The 14,608-nt window shown below is 38.1% G+C and overlaps 1 protein-coding gene across 4 annotated transcripts in view; it reads right to left on the minus strand.

Moving 5' to 3' along the window:
- Nucleotides 1-1,131: 1,131 nt before the first annotated feature.
- The window catches only part of ANLN (anillin, actin binding protein), a 44,725-nt gene continuing 31,248 nt past the window's right edge, over nt 1,132-14,608 (minus strand). For 2 of the 4 annotated variants that reach the window (XM_084620018.1, XM_084620016.1), the window contains exons 20-25: nt 14,199-14,311; nt 12,510-12,563; nt 9,451-9,537; nt 6,144-6,251; nt 3,672-3,844; nt 1,132-3,219 (exon numbers count right to left, since the gene is read on the minus strand). In XM_084620018.1, coding sequence (XP_084476144.1) covers nt 3,096-3,219; nt 3,672-3,844; nt 6,144-6,251; nt 9,451-9,537; nt 12,510-12,563; nt 14,199-14,311 — 659 coding nt within the window. In that variant the 3' untranslated portion in view covers nt 1,132-3,095. The remainder of the gene's footprint in view (nt 3,220-3,671; nt 3,845-6,143; nt 6,252-9,450; nt 9,538-12,509; nt 12,564-14,198; nt 14,312-14,608) is intronic. The other 2 variants (XM_084620015.1, XM_084620017.1) reach the window with 2 other exon arrangements.

Here is a 14,608-nt window from a genome sequence, read left to right on the forward strand (position 1 = left end):
CAGCACTCCAGCCCAGCCTCCTCAAGTGCAGGAGTCATATGCCATTCATCTGAGCTATATACAAGTCCCTTAAATCTAATCCAGGCTAAACACTGGGGCTCTCTTGCTTATGCCTAGAAAACCTGCCCTCAAGTACCAGCCAGCTACAGTTCCTTCATGTCAGGGCTTTTTATTACTCCCCTACCCCTGCTTTGAGTTGCAAACTTAGCTGGTGGGAAGAAAGCACTCAAAAACACTTTTGTCCTCTGATGTTTGAGAATAGTTTGGAGTCAAGGTGCATTTCCTGGGGGACGTGACCTAGCACCTTCTGTTGGAAGCCAGCATTTCACTCTAATAATCTCTTTCCTGTCTGGTGATTTACAGAGGCTTATAATTCAAACACTTAATACCATTAAAAAAAATTAAAATATCAGTTCCCATTTAAACCACTTTTTCCTCTTGTCACACTCACTGAGGTGCTACAGTCAGCAGCCCAGATTCAAAGCACATGGGAACAAATTTAATTTTTTTAAAAAAGGAATTATTGTATTTTAACTAGTCACTTTCAAGCCCCTCAAATAGCTTTTATAGTTCACATTTAAGAGGATTAAAGAGAAAAGTCACTGAAATATAACCACTGAAAATTTAAACAACTGCTTACTGATAAACTAATGAAGCATGTTTCTGCTCACTGCAAGCCTACATGACTCAATTGCTGCACTGGATTGTATTTCTCACATCAGCCTGTGATGGGATCTGAGTACACCATGTATTTACAAACTAAAATTTAGAAATGCACTATTCTTTTATTCTTCCACTGATAAAGCTCCCTTTGTACAGTAAGACCTACTCTATAGATCTCAGTTTTCCAAAGTTTTAAAAACACTTCCATACACAAAATTTTGGATCCAATCTCTTGCTGTTTTATTAGGGCTGGAAGCTAGCTATAGAAGGATGGGAGTCCCTGGCTTTCTGTTGAGACAAAGATCCCATTTCTAGTTTTGGAGTTGCAAGATATCAAATATACCCATCACTGTGCAGGAATTATGTTGGCAATAGAAGGGTTAAGCTGCTCAGAAGTTTAAAATAGAGTCCAAAGTTTTCATTTCAATAAAATTTAAATTCACAGACAGGCCTGATAAAAAAAAGCAGGGAGGGCAGTTTTCTGTAACTCATATTGAATTCTGAAGTACCTACATTTCATATGTCATCAGCTCCATTACCCTCAACTTGAGAGGTGTCCCTTGACACTGCTTTGAGCATTGCTTATGTTTTGAGTGTGTCCATCACTGGTGGCCAAGAGACTTTCTTTGCCATTTTCCTGCTGTTCACTTGTGAAAGAAGATGGTGCATAAACTTGGAGATTATGCTCTATCTGGATAGAGGACTTTAGACAGTGGAAGTTCAAGCTTCATGCTGCCCTGCCAACATGCTTCAGTCCTGATCAGGTTGGACCACCGCTAGTCTCCATACCCAACACTTGGTCTCTGATAAAGTTGCCAGGAGGGTAGAGGTCTGTAGCATGATTACTTGACCTCTGAACTGGAGTGAATGTATCAAACAAACAGACCAGACAATTGTCAGATCACTACAGACTTAGTATGGTATGGGCCAGACATCAGCAATGCATCTTGTTTTCTATATACAAGTCAGTCTTTCCCTCCACTGAGCACAACCCAATCCACCATCTGTACATGGACTAGAAGCCCTGAAATGTTATCTACTTCCTTCAGAGCCACTCTTCTCCCCCCTCCAATCCAAAGTTTACTTCTATTACTGTAGGCGACCCATTTCTGAGAAGCTTACTCAGTGTTTTTATTCTTTACATAAAGGGAATAAAATAAATCTTAATACATCATTCTGAAATATTTAAGACACAAAAAAACTAGATTCAAGAGCGATAGTACAAAATGACAGGATGAAAGAGGTATGGGTGACAGAATTTAGTGTTTCAAGTGTGAAAATTTAACAGTTCATAGCAATTTAAAAGTACACTACTGCACTCGCAGTCGTGCTATAGTACTTTACACTAAGCCCAGTGGAAAGCTTGTGAACATTGCATATTTGGACTTTAACTGAGTAGTTCTGCCATTTTACAGATGGCCTGAAGTACAGTACGTTTTACCTGCACTTACAGCCAACTCTATGGTATTCCTTATGGCCAGAAAAGTATTAGTTGGGATATAGCAGCGCTTTTTTTTTTTTTAAAATAAAACTCAGACAATTTTACAATATATTTTCCTAGTGCTCAAATGCGGAATAGTGAGAATTATAGTCTGTACAAATCATGAGATTCCAGAACCAAACATTTGGGCAGTTTGAAACTAAATTTATAAAACCCTAGTAAAATATTCAAGACTTCTATGAAAATGTGCAACATACCGCATACATAATTCAACTCCTGTAAACCACATAGCGTGTGCCATGCACTTGTCCATAAACTGGTTTGTATAAGAAATGGCAGACAAGATTAAGAATGTAAGAAACAGTTATGGATGTATCTGTACATTTTTTGTTCTGCTCACAAGTAGTTTCCACAAGCGAAAGTTTATACTGCGTGCTGTAAAGTGCACAAAACTGGCAACTTTTATGCCTAATGAAGAACTACTGAAAACCTCAAAGCATTGAAGTTCCTTCCTGCTTCAGCACTCTACCTAGTAAACTGTGTGTACTGAGGAGTCACTGTTCCCTTAAGGAAAATACAGTTAACTAGTACACTTGTGTTTTACAAGAAATTTCTGATTTCCTGTGATAAACCTAAGTCCTGATTTAGCTGTTTCAGAATAAACTGATATTTTAAGAGAACATACTAAGCTGTATAGATTTCCAAGAAGTAGAGGTTTATAAAAATATTTAGCACATTCAAAGAACTTAATTGCTTCCTATCACACTCATAAATGTTAGGGAAAAAAAGATCAGTTAAAATTCTAATAGAGAAATACAAATACTGCATAATATAGTCCTGTATAATGAATGGCACATACTCTTCCAGATTTAAAGCATAAAGTATAAGTAACCCAGAGGACCTTAGACAATCCTACATATAAAAGGATTTATAATATAATTTGTGTTTGTTTTCTTGTACATAAAATCTCATGGCAATTTTCCTCATCATTTCAAGGCTTTCCAATAGGTTTATAGCATGCATCAGGCTGCCACATACGAAGGTCAACAAGAACTTGGTTGAGTTTTTGCATCCAAAGGTTACGCTCTTCTTTAGTATCAGCGGATAACCAGTTCCTTAAAAAAAAAAAAAAAAAAAAATTAATAAGATCTGTTGCTACATCCTTCCCACTCTCCATCCAAGTCACTAAGGCCAACCAGCCTTCCGAAAAAGTCCTGTTAGTCCTCCAACCAATCAAGACTCAGAGCTCAGAAAAAATGAAGGGGGGGAAAAAACAAAAAACAAAACAAACACACTTGTCCGCCACACACAGTGCTGTCAGACAAACTATAGGACACTAATACTGCTCTCAAAATGAGAGCTGCGGTTCCTCATTCTCACAAGACTGGATGTGAGCAGAACAGCAAAACAGAACTAAACAAAATGGCTCAAGATTAACCCACTCAGTGTCTTAACATGGCAGTTGATAATGGTCCTATTCAAATTCTGAAGATCAACAGCATCATAGCCTGTTAATATCAATCCTAATACGCTGCAGAAAGGTTACAGTTCATATTTATTCACTTACTTGGTAACACAGAGAGTGTCTTTACATTGGCTGACCAGAGTCTCTCTATCCTCTTCCCTCTGAGGTCGGACAGTGATTAGCTCAAAAGTGTTGGGTCGGGCACAGAACTCTCGGTTGGCTGGTTCAATCTGACGATTAGTGCAGTTAGCCAAGTTTATCCGGCCCATAGGATGCTGAAAGTTAGTGGAAAAGTCAGGTTATAGCAAACAGGATTTGTAATTCTACATAACACTGTTTGCCAATAGGTATCCTATGACGTGCACCCAGAACAGATTTTCCACCCATACATGAACAGGGTTCACTTCACCCAAAAGTTGAAACAGCCATATCTGGAGTGGGAGATTGCAGATATTACAGTGGAATAAGCAAGCCCTACCCTGCCATGTACTACATGGCTGCAGAATTCAATACTTACTACAGAACTATGCACCAGCATCTATTTAAATTTTCAGAGTTGAATGACATAATGGGGGGGTGGGCGGGGAAGAGTCAGACAATTATTGAATTACAATTGTCAACATCACATGTCAAAATATACAAAATAAATATCCCTAAATCAAACTATGTTCTCAAGAAGCACTTTTCTTACTTCACCTATCTGTAAATTTAAATCACCATCATCTATGGAAAAAAATTGTTGGTTGGTTGGTTGGTGTGTGTGTGTGTGTACTGTGAAATTGACATTTATCAACAAAAATCAAATCCTTCCAAACCTAGTTATTAGTCACAAAGATAGCTTTGGAAGTATGAACCAAAGCTGATGCAGTGATGGTTGCCCAAATCTACTGAAAGCCTGAAATAGTAGCATTGAGATGTAAACTGCACCATTCATTTTAGTGTACAGCATGATTCTATAGCCACAGGATTTGGTGTAAGGAAAGTTAGTTGTATTACATTGTATGATCCCTGCACTGTTCCACAGAGGCAGAGCTATAGTCTCAGCTTGCAGCTAGGGAGCCACGAGAACAAGAAGGGTAGGGCTCACAAGCTGAGCAGATGAGCCACATAAGGGATTTCCCTTGACACATGGGGAAGAAGGTTGTGAGCTGGGCTACCGAAAAAACTACGGAGGTTTTCTTAGAAAGGCCAACCTAAGACGACCTATGGTTTAAAGTAATCATTGACAAATTTTAATGTTATTGGAGCCATAGTTCTGATTGGGAATGAAAGACTGAGATAGAGCAAGTTAACTATGCCACCGAATGTAGGGGTTCTTGCCATGGTATACACAAGATCTTGTGTATGGGCCAGTAGGAAGAACAGTGACTCAACAACAACAAAAAAATTACATGCTGTTAATAATGTTACCTATTACCATAGCTGCCCTGCCCACAGTTTTTAGAAAGAGGCAATGATACAACCTGGAAGACTTGATACAAGGAAGTTTGGGAAGCAATCCCAAAGCTCCTTAGACAGCAAGGTCTGGAGAACTTTCCTATCCAAGTCATCTTTCAGGCTGTAAAATACAGTATAATCTCTCCCAGCCAGCAGGGAGGAAGAGTACATGATTCATTATGGCAAAGCTGGCCAGTGCACTGTCTTCTGCTAACAGGGAGATGCTATATCTATGCATGCGAACTGGCATAGAAAGCCCAAGAGATCCAGTGTTTGACCCAGAATTTTAAGAGGAAATTTGTGCTTTGACAATAAATTAGTCTTTTAATGGTAAACTGCCTAAGTGAGTCAAAAAACACCTTGAAGGGAGCCCTCAGGAGTTAAAAACATTTACATACACATGTAGAACCAGACTGAGGAGCCAAGAGGGGTCCAAATCAATGAGAGATGAACCTTTCCGATTTGGGCCATTAGCTAAAGAGTAACAAACTGTCTACAAGGTGTGTGTTTAAGCACCATACACTCAACCACATTAAGGAGCTGCAAGACTACAAGCCATAGTTGTAACATGGTTTGGTAAATTCCATACGCAGTAAATCATGCTATAAATACAGTTGGGCCCCTACTATGGTAAAGCATACTGCTTAAAAGTAAGCTTTATGGACGGGGTTTGTCAGACTAAGGATGCTGTTCTTCCTGACAAACTTGAAGTAATCCACATATATCATTTAAATGAAACTTGCTTATTAGAGTTGTCAGGGGTGTTACATCACCTCTTAAATTGAACAACAAGACACATCAATCATCAGACAAGATCACTAACAGAAAAAGCTTTAAATCCTGAAAATTAAATAGAGAAAATGAGGACCTGCTGCCCCACTACCATGGAAACTGCTACCAACTTTAGGATCTGCCTCTCGGTTTTTGTCCTGGGTTATACAGAAGTTAATCAAATTGAGAGAAGAGTTATCTTGCACACCCCACCCCAAAAAGCTTCAAGAGCTTAGGTTTATAAGGACTAACTCTGCATCAGTAAAAGATGAATGCAGGATTAAGGGAAAACAGATACTGTGAAATATTTCAGATTAAGAATCCCCACATTAAGCAATATAATAGGTGGATTATAAACTACATTACCTTTCGCTTTTCATCATCTGGATATGTCCAATAAGAGATGCAGTTTCCAAAAAGCACACACCAGCGCCGATGCCAAGCCCCAAATCCACTAACATCTTCAAACATTGTCTAAAAAGAAAAATTAAGTGACCTGTGTGACTTAGACATGTTCTACACACCAGTTTATCCTGGTTTAAACTATGTTGGTTAATCATACTGCTATAAGCACCTTTATGTCGACCACTGTGTCGTTTGTTTGGGGGTTTTTTGGGGGGGGGGGCAGGAAGGGAGCACACCACTTTAATGATATTAGTATATTAAATTTGTGTATAGTCAAGGCTGTAGTAAATCAGAGGCTAGATCTTGCCTTTAGACACAGTAGGGCAGATTTTCAAGAGTTCAGCACCCAGCATGCTGAGCTTTCGAAATCTGGCAGTGTCATGGTATCCCTATGCATTTAGGAACCAGAGGATAGTATTGGCCACCACCAGCACTTAGAATTCACTATACATGTGACATTTCCTCCCATCTCTCGCCTCAATATTAAAACATGTTTTGTCTTCCCAGAATACTTAATTCTCGTATAGGGCTTTTCACAAGATCCGATTCACTGCTAAGAGCTGGCATTTGTAATGACCATGATGTGACACCAGGTTGCCTTCCACAGACCTCACATCCAATAAGCTTTTTTATGTGAAAAAGCTGTTGATGTGCGTATTGAGCTTTTTTATTTAACACACACCTGCAATCTAGAAGTTAATCCTAGATTTAGAGTGCTGCTACCCCCAATATTTCAAAAAAAACCAAAAAAAAGTTAAGAAGTTAGTTTAAAAGATAAACTTTTTAATAAATAAAATGATCTTCTAGCACTGAATTGCAAGCATCTCAAGGTGTTGGCTAGAATAGTGGTTTTCAACCTCTGGTCCGTGGACTTCTGAGGGTCCACAGATTAGTCTAAAATTAAGGGGTTCACATCTCCATTCAAAATTTTTTTTAGGAGTCCACAAAATGAAAAAAGGTTGAAAACCACTGACCTAGAACAGACACTGGCAGAACTGGTTCAGCAAAATGCTATTGTAAGAGTGCAATATAGGAGTCATTAAAAACGTTAAGTGATCACATAGTTATGTAGAATTTGACCATGTTATGATAAGCTGAGTGAGGAGTCAAGTAAGCTTAAATAAGAAGTTGGAGGGGGATTTTCAGACGTTACAAAACTACTGAAGATAGTTAAGTCCCAAGCAGACTGCCAAGAATTACAAAGGGATCTGTAAAACTGGATGACTGGGCAACAAAATGGCAGATGAAATACAATGTTGATAAATGCAAAGTAATGCCCATTGGAAAACATAATCCCGACTATACATACAAAATGATAGAGTCTAGATTAGTTGTTACCACTCAAGAAAGATTGTGGAGTCATTATGGATAGTTCTCTGAAAACATCCACTCAACATGCAATGACAGTCAAAAAAGCTAACAATGTCGGAAATCATTAGGAAAGGGATAGATAGTAAGACAGAAAATATCATATTGCCTCTATATAAATTCACGGTATGCTCACATCTTGAATACTGTGTGCAGTTCTGGTTGCCCTACCTCAAAAAAAGAGGTATATTGGAATTGGAAAAGGTACAGAAAAGGGCAACAAAAATGGCTAGAGGTATGGAACAGCTTCCATATGAGGAGAGATTAAGACTGTGACTTTTCAGCTTGGAAAAGAGATGAAAAGGGGGTCTAGAAAATCATGACTGGTGTGGAGAAAGTAAATAAGTGTTATTTTCTCCTCATAACACAAGAACTAGGGGTCACCAAATGAAGTTAATAGGCAGCAGGTTTAAAACAAACAAAAAAGTATTTTTTCACACAACGCTCATACAACCTATGGAACTCCTTGCCAGAGGATGTTGTGAAGGTCAAGACTATAACAGGGTTCAAAAAAGAACTAGATAAGTTCATGGAGGATAGGTCCATCAATGGCTATTTAGCCAGGATGGGGAGGGATGGTGTCCCTAGCCTCTGCCAGAAGCCAGGAATGGGCAACAAGGGATGGATCACTTGATGATTACATGTTCTGTTCATTCCCTCTGAAGCACCTGGCATTGGCCACTGTTAGAAGACAAGATACTGGGCTAGCCTACACCCCTATATTTCTTTAGTTTATGCAGAGCATTTACTTCTCTTGGCAAGATTAGTAGTTTTCCTGTATCACATTAAACACCCTTTTCTAGGCAATTCAGAAGGCAACACATTTCAATAGTACAGGAAGCCAGTGTAAAAGAGCCCACTCTAGAAGGCTTTTAAGACTATAGTGAAAACAAATATTATTGTTTGTGCTTAGCATAGTATAGCAGTCCATTTAACTGCATGAAAATAGAAGTTTAATGCTGACCCAAAAAGAGGCTGTTAAGGAAAGTGAGGGCATCGATAACGAAGCATGCAACAATTTGCAGATCATAATAATGAAGGGGATTTCAAGAGGTAGAATGTAAGCTCCAATTTCATCTATATAGAGAGGAAAGGAAGACAGATCGTGGACTAGGAATAAATCAAATTATAGTAGACACTTGTTTTGCAAAGGCATTTTTACAACACATTTAGTGCCATCTGCTGGATACAACTGCAGTAATGCATTTCACTAGGTTGGAATGGCAGCTACATTTAAACAACCAAGGCCAGATTAATTAAGGTTTGGTTTTACAGATGTTGATTTTAAACAATTTGTTTCTGATACAATGAGAGTAACTTGCCTGCTATGAGCCAAAAGCTAGAAGGAGAGCATAATGAGTAGATTAAAAAAAAAAAAAAAGTTTTGCTTGTTCACAAAACGGAATACATTCTATTACATACGATTTGCTTTTAATAGGTCAAAGAGAGTCCAAGTTGTCAGAAAAAAAGCCTCTGGCAGCCTCTAGAATCTCACCCAAATGTCACTGTCATTTACTAGCCAGATTAGCTCCTTCAAAGGGAGGTTAATGGAAGGGCATGATGACAATAAAAGGTCTGGCCACAACCATACAAAACAGACAATTAGACTTAAATAAATAAATAAATAAAATCAGTCCATCAAAAGGCAATATTGATACCAAGTGATTTCAGCCTAAGACAACTTTGTAGATTCAATAGGCTCTGCTTTTTAACTAGGCAAATAAGATATCTTAAACCAGTCTTAGAAACTTTACTTTAAATCAGAAGATACGGGTAGCGTGGAATCATTTCCACCTGAGCATTTATTAAGCCTGGTTTGGTTACTGCCCAGAAAATAAATGTGTTTGTTTTACTTAATGGAAGTCAGGGTGATTTAGCAAACAGTGAGCAAGTTACTTACCAAAAATCCCTTTTCCTCCACACAGGAGTCTACTTGACATTTTAGTTTTAGATATATGTGGCCTTCCAAAGGAGACAAAAAGGGAACCTGCAAAAAACCAAGCCCCTTAACTTAGTTATTTAATTTTGATGCATCTTAACAGCTTTGTTCCCAGTACAAACAAATCAGCAACAGCAAGAGATTAGCAACGAATGGTTTTGACATCTGTCATTGGAAGAGTGGCCAGAGATCCCTAAATACCAGGGCTAACAGCCACTTGCTGTCAAAAGTGTTATTGATCTTCTGACTCCACTTATAAGGGCTTATCTACACAAGGAGCTATTCCTGATGAACTCCATGTGTGGATGCTCTTATATGGAATAAGAGTGCCATATTCCAAATAAAATCAATCCACTCCCAAAGTCTGCGCAAGGAGTTAATCAGGAATAGCTACTCCACTTTAAATTCACATCCTACCTTAATCTGAATTAACTTCTCAGTGTAGACAAACCCAAATTTTACTTTTCTAGGGTATGAGCAGGATGCTATTTGTATAGCCATCTAGAAAGATTCATTTTTCAGGGTTTGGCTATGTGCACGTAATCTACTGTCCTCAGTATTAGGAGGCACTTGGATGCCATCTGAACTCTCCTTTGCTTACAAATGTATTTAACCCACCCACCCACGCGCACACACACACCCAGCCCCGAGTAAAGCGGAAAACATGACCACAAGACAATATATCCACCAATAGTGCTTTTTAGCTAAAACCTAAAAACCTTGGTTAGAGTATTCATTACAGTTAAGCCATGAGACAAAATAGATTTTAAACAGTTGTTTGTATAAACCTATTAAAACATTACCAAGCTAAAACTAGGGCATAAGTAGGTTCTGTGTCACTAAAGTGTAATTAGAATGCTAAGCTGTTGAACAGAACATACATGCCTTGAAACAATTCCATGCAAGTGAAGACTCATTCATATCTAAATTCTATCATCTTCCCAAATCATTCACAGGTCTCCACTTCAGGGACAGATGGAGTGTTTATAACAAGCCAACTGTTAAACCTCAATTTTGCCTTGTAGAAACTATTTCAGTAGGGAAAAACTTTGTGATATAAAAGGTGAGAGGTTCACAGAATCTCCACAGGATTGGAATGATTTGATAACTCAGAATCTAAGTGTGTTATTTTGAAGCATAATGTTGTATTTGTTTTTCATGTTACTGATGAGATCCACTGTAGCCATGCAATGTCTAAAAGCAAAAAGAGCCCATGCTTCCAGCAGATACACCAATATTGAAACACCAGCGTGCTCACTACTATACATGAAGAAGAATCCCTTCTCCTTGAGAGGACTTGATGTGTATATCGAGTGAAGAAGCATCAAACAGAACCAATGCCATCCATCACAATTGCTAGAAATTTTGTCAGTGACTTCTATGGGAACAAGATCAGGCCCTCCATATTTATTGCTTAAGGGTATATACAATATCAAGGAGAAAATTCCCTAAATAAGATGACTTATCAGTCAGAAATGTTAGCACTCTTTGAATTGAAAAGCTGTTAGGTAGTCAGTATGTTTAGCCCAGATACATAAAGCACATCTGCAGAGGCAAGAGATCTGACCATTTTTTGAGTACTAGACTATCCCAGGTGAAGTGTGTGGTTTTATTCCTGCACTAGGTAAAGGAATAGAGAATGTATCTTGAGCACCAGAAGATAGGCAGTCTTCAGGTACCAAAGAAGTTAAAAAAGCAAGACTATTATAGTTTGGAGAGAAAAAGGACTAATGCTGGATTTTTGCTTACAACAAAAGAAGTCCCATGGCTCCATAGTTTACTATGTGCCAAGAGAAAGTTACTTATATTCAATCAAACTACAGTAAAATCCACTTTAGAAAAGTTAGTTTAAGCAAGTTAGTCTGGCTCCCTTATTTCCCCTCTCATTTCCAGTGAGGATCATAGTTACAAACTACTTTGTAAATGATAGGAAAGTTATTAAATATAGCTGCATGGTAGCTAATGAAGGCTCTTGATCATGTGACTAACAAGTTGACACAGATTTATCAAGTGACTAAGAAGAGTTGGGGATTACTGCCAGCTATTTTGTGTGTGGAAGGGTTCTTGGAGACCTCCTCTTGTGTGGGAGAAATATGCTTCTCTTGACAAAGTTTCCTTCAGTTTTGAAGTTTCTTGAATGAGAGGTAGATGTGCTGGACAACTGCATGGAGAGAAAACTCTAGTCCATGACCTTTGGTAACCTAGCCTGGGACTACCATTAACACTGATGGACTTGGAGCTTCTCTGTAGTTTATGAATACTATATATGGACATGGATATTGGCATGTTGACTGTAGGAATACACTGTTTTTCCTTATAGACCCTATTAAGCTAAACCAAGCAAAAAGGAAAGAAAAAAAAAAAGAAAGTGGCTCAAGATAAGCCACTTCTCCACAAATACTTGAGGGTTTAAGAGACAATGCCAGGACAGGAAGGGACCCCTTTCCCCATACACCTCAAAGTGTGGGAGAGTACCTCAGGGGAACTAGACTAAGATGCAAGCGCCTGCTGAGGTGTCTGAAGTTACCTAAAAGCTTGCCAAGCAGGCTAACACATATGTGGAGACTAACAGTAGGAGAAAAGTATTTAGAGAAAAAGCCATAGAATTTGTGGGATGCTAAGTGTTTTGTGTTTTCTGATCCCTTCTATCCTAGAAGCATAACAGTCAACCTTATCCCTTTGATGGAATTGTGTGGAAAAATGGAAGTAGGATCACTTGACAGCATTAGTTTGTAAACAAAAAAACCAACAGTTTAAATTTGGAAGCTTTGGTGGCATTTAAACAAATTTGAGTTCTAGCATGCTGGACAGACTAACACTGCAGAGATTTCTTTTTAAATGACCCAGTTGTATTATATTTCACTGGCCAATTTGCTAAGTTATTAGGAGAATCTTTGTAAGTGTCCTTCTAGAAAGATTTCAACTTCTAACTACTGCAGAAGAAGAGCAACAGACATGAGCAACATGCACTAGGAAAAGGGTGTCTTAAGTTTTAGTCACAAGCAAGTAAACATAGCAACCTTGTCCTGGAACATAAAGCCCAGTAGCTCTCTTTCCTTCCCTCCATAATTTATCTGGGGAAAAAAAGAAATATGCTGAATGTGACTAGGTGTGAAATGAAGGTTTTTGTTTTTTTTTTAAAGCAGCATAAAACTACATTTGAGTATGTTTCATTCCTCTCTCTGCATTCAGTCTTGCATTATAAGATATTAGAGCAGAAGCATTTGCAACACCACTGTGGTGGTCATCTAAGCCCCCATAAGGGGAAGTATAAAGCAAATTAAAAAGCAGTTCAGTGCAGTTGAGGGGCAGGACACAGCTAAAGCTTTAAAAAAAAAAAAGTCACGTGATTGTAAGCAGTGTCAGATCTCCACTCTTCCTGTATAACAATGTGCATTTATGGTATTGAGAAACTAAATATCTTAAAATGATATTCCTAGAAGGATTTCTAGGAAAAAATCTGTATTTCCCAGCTTGGCCCATAAATTCATTCAAACACTATCAGATGATCATGATGGCTTTTATAATTTACTTTTCCCATCCAAAAAAGGAGAGTACTCAAACATGAAGCACTGAGCACAAAGGTAAAAAAGACACTATTTCCCAAAGAACCAGAAGACTCCAATAACCAAATCAAGTGCTTAATAACCCAAGAACAATTCCCACAAGAGGCCCAAATCAAAAAAGAAAAAAAAATTTTTTAAATTTTTTTTAAATAAAGAATTAAAGGAAGCATCAAAGGGGATCAGAATTGGCATCTGGAGCTTGTTTGCAAATCCCTAGCCTGTCATGGTCTATAAAGATACCTTACTACAGAATTGAATTGCACTAAGTCCAATCCTTCTCTACCAGACTTCAGTATGACACTTCAAAGTTTATTGGAGAATTCTTGAAGTAACAAGAGTTAACTTGCACAAATATAAAAAAGTAACAGACTAGACCAGCTCTTGGCATATAGTAATAAAATTGTTTAACAGGTATTTACATTGTAAAGGGTCTGTTTTTTCTCTTTGTTATGCAGTTAGTGTTTACAAATTCTAGAGTCACTCACTTACGTGGAATGCAACTGTGACAAAGCCATATTTACACAAGACAAGCTCTACAGAAAACAGCTCTCCATTTTTTAAAAATCCATCATCATGAAGAACATGGAGGCTAACAAAAGTTTTAATTAGTACCTGAATTCAATCTGCATAAGATAAATATAGTCAGGAGTATCAGTTACATGGCAAGAATGTTGTTGTGGTTTTGTTTAAAGTCAACTCCAAATGAAATTCAGTGCAGAGGAATTCAGATAATGTGTCTTCTGACAATAATTGAACAGTTAAGTGGTTTATTTCTCAGGTTATAGCATATTTTTAGAATTGGCTGTTTATAGACCATTCTTAAAGACCTGCATGAATGAGCTTACTTCTGATAAATTTCGTTGATCTAAGAATGGATACCAATGCACTGGTGGCCATATGCTACTGTATCTTACATTTAGTCCTAGTAACAGTGGTTCTCAGTGCCAAATATTAGATTTTTTTGTATTGCAAACCTGTACTTCAGTCCTCTAAAAACTAGATGTGGTATTGTCTGAAGATTTTTAAATGATTTTATTTTTAAGGAGCAATATTGCCTAGAAACACAAGGCCAGGCAAAATTCCATTCTTTCACAGTAGCACGCGGATATATTTGAAGTAGTAGTGAAAAATAGGTTCCATTACCTTGTCCAAAGTAAATTTGGAGCTCCCTATTGAAGACAGTGAAATCTTGTGAGATCCAACAAGTACAAAGTTACTAGTGCGCACAGCATTGGGGCCACCTGGACTGGCCATGACTGTGATGAGTTAAAAAAATAATAATAAAAAGAAAAAGGTTAAGACAACATAACACATGCAAAATTATGAGGTGTTGCTGGGCTCATACACTACAATATTAAGTAAGAGATGGAAAGGGAAGGATGATTTTTCTGCTAGCAACTTCTCCCCTGATTCTGCATGAATGGGCTGTGCCTCATCCCTGCGAAAGGCAGAGACACAGGGCATTTATGCAGAGTTGGGCAGAAGCCATACAGCAGAGATTATTTCCTCAAAGTTAGGACTAGAGACATGTGAGAAGTGCCAATGAAATGCAC

The sequence above is a fragment of the Lepidochelys olivacea genome, assembly GCF_965140295.1.
Source record: "Lepidochelys olivacea isolate rLepOli2 genome assembly, chromosome: 2".
Taxonomy (NCBI): domain Eukaryota; kingdom Metazoa; phylum Chordata; order Testudines; family Cheloniidae; genus Lepidochelys; species Lepidochelys olivacea.